Source organism: Microtus ochrogaster, chromosome 18 (genome assembly GCF_000317375.1).
Source record: "Microtus ochrogaster isolate Prairie Vole_2 chromosome 18, MicOch1.0, whole genome shotgun sequence".
Taxonomy (NCBI): Eukaryota; Metazoa; Chordata; class Mammalia; order Rodentia; family Cricetidae; genus Microtus; species Microtus ochrogaster.
In genome coordinates this window covers 24,965,762-24,968,433 of record NC_022020.1, presented here as the reverse complement: position 1 = coordinate 24,968,433, position 2,672 = coordinate 24,965,762, and the positions used below count along the sequence as shown (strand labels likewise).

Sequence of the window (2,672 nt, the reverse complement as noted above, 5' to 3'; positions counted from 1 at the left end):
TTTTTTTTTTTTTTTTTTTTTTTTGGTCCTGAATCTAGTGTTGAGTATTTGTGGGTGTGTAATTGTTGATCTGGAATATAGTAGCCATGTGCCATCATTTTCAACTCTTTTGTTTTCTAGGTTTATTCTACAATCCAAGGAAGTAATTCACAACCAGCTGTTAGAAAAACAGAAAGTAGCAGAAGAAAAAATTAAAGAACTGGAGGTATGTCCACATGACAACAGCAGTCAGCTCGTAGGGAAAAGACGTGATAACTCCTTTGTGTTGTGTTAAACGAAAACATGACCGACAGAGTTTAGGTCATGGTTTCATTTTCTCTAATTTACTGTAATTGTTAAAACAGTATATTCATAGCAGTATTTGAAGATAAGAAACGAAACTTTATTTAAAACTGTAAGCAGTCTTTTTTGTAAATTTATTTTATTATTATTGTTTTATGTTCATTGGTATGAAGGTCAGATGCCCTGGAACTGGATTTACACAGTTGTGAGTGCTGGGAATTGAACTCAGGACCTTTGGAAGAACAGTCAGTGAGCTGAGCCATCTCTCCAGCCCCCTGTAGGCAGTTTTTAAAGTTAAGGTGTTGGTCTGAATGTGTATTCTCCATTGTCTTTTACTACACAGTTTCTTTAAGACAAAACAAAACAAAACAAAACAAAAACAAACCATAGACAAAAGAGTAGTGTGTTGTTTAAATAGGCTGTGGCAGGTGGAGAGAATAATGGACAATAGTCGCAGCTGCCAGAGGGTCTTTCTATACTGTCTCTTTTACATGCAACTCTTTTATCTTAGATTTAGACAATAACAAAGTAGGGAGCCATAATTAATAAACAGTCTGAGTGATGGTGTGTGCTCCTACGAGGAAAACAAGCATCTTTAAAATGTGGGTAAAATATAATAGATTAGAAAGTGGTGGGAAGCTCAAGCTTATTACAGTTTTCTTATGGTTGAGACCTTTGATGGGATTTTTTTCCTGGGGCTTTGGTGAAGGGCCAGTCCTGTATATCACAACAGTTAAATTGGCTGTTTCTTAGGTACCAAGATTTCCTGTGACCGGGGTGGATATACTATGATTTCATAGGTCAGGTGACCTAATTTCTGTCAGTACTGTCGAGGCAGTGATTTAGAATATGACTCAACCCTCTGCTGAATTGGGGAGACACCTCCTCTAGTCAGTGGGGGTTTCTCGGGGCACTGATTTGGCATAGCCTGGGAGTGTGGAAGAGCTTCTTAGATTTACTTTAGTTTGACTGATAATTTAAACTAACTTGATGTATTAGTGGCTTGGAAAGATGCAATGTAAAAATAAAACAAAAACCATGAAGAAAAAAATCCATCAGCCTACAGTAACCAGTTTGTTGTTATAGCCTGTTCTATTGCCTTTGTGCCTCAGAGCTGCTTTAGAGCAAATATTCTGCCTGTTAGTTTCACTCAAGAAAAAACAAAAATATCTGAAAAACCCAAATGAAACTATTTCATATAGATTAAACAAAAAAATTGTTTTCTGCAGCTAAGTGAATACATTTGAAAATTGTTCTGATGAATAAATAGCAGAATGCAAGTTTTTTCTTTGTGTGTGTGTGTGTGTATGTTATGTGTTTGTGTGCATGTGGGGGCCTGAGGTCAACCTTGGTATTTTTCTCTGTCACCCTAGTTTTTGAGACAGTCTCTCACTGTACCTGGAGCTCACTGATGTGGCTAGATTGGCTGGCCAGCACTCCAGGAACCCTCAAGTCTCTGCCTTCCCAGCTGTGATGGTACAGGTGCTGGGGATTTGAACTCAGGTCCTCATGTTTGTACAGCAAACACTTTACTGAGCCCTCTCTTCAGCCTCATGTGCTTAAATGCTTTATGGAAACAAACCAGAACTAAAGTCGTTCTATGTGTCTAAATTTTGTTGTGTTATGGCTTTCAAGACTAAGTTTCATTTAGTTCATACTGGCCTTTAACTTGCTGTGTAGCCAAAGATAACCTTGAACTCCTGATCTTCCTGTCTCCGATTCCTAAGTTGTGAGGTTGTGGGTATATGCCAACACTCCTGGCTTTTGAATGTAAAGCTGTATATTGGATTGTTAAGCAGGGTTACTGTATGGAAATGATGTTTTTCTTTCCTGTGGTGGTGGAACATGCATGTGCTGTGGCTCGTCTGTGGAAGTCCAAGGACAACTCAAAGAGTTGGTTGTCTCCTTTGCCCTGAGGGACCTGCAGATTGAACTCAGGTCATCAGGCTTGTTGGCAAGTGCCTTTACCAGAAGAGCTGTCATGCTGCCCCCAGGGTTTTTTTTTCTTATAATCCTTGTTGAATAAGTTATAAATATACATTAACTATTTGTGCAAAATTTAATGTTTTTGTGTGTGTACTATGATACTTGAGCGGCGATCAGGGTCAGCTTTTGGGAGTTGGTTCTGTGGGTTTTAGGGCTAAAACTCAGGTGGTCAGATTGGGTGGCAAGTGTTATACTCTCTGCTCTTATTTTTTTAGCTTTTATACTTAAACATGCTCCAGGGGCCTAGAGAAGTAAGTGTTCATGAGTTTGAGCATGAGCAGCTCCCACAGGACACCTCTGTTCAGTCCCAGCACCCAGGGCAGCTGGCTCACAACCACCTATGGAGTTCCACTGCCTTCCTCTTGCCTCTGTGGACATCTGCATCTCTCTCTCTTTCTCTCTCT

At 39.7% G+C, this 2,672-nt stretch overlaps 1 protein-coding gene across 1 annotated transcript in view; it reads left to right on the top strand.

Moving 5' to 3' along the window:
* Nucleotides 1–2,672, top strand: part of Pfdn1 (prefoldin subunit 1) — a 52,013-nt gene that overhangs the window by 22,954 nt on the left and 26,387 nt on the right. The window contains exon 3 of the mRNA XM_005355956.3: nucleotides 121–205. Coding sequence (XP_005356013.1) covers nucleotides 121–205 — 85 coding nt within the window. The remainder of the gene's footprint in view (nucleotides 1–120; nucleotides 206–2,672) is intronic.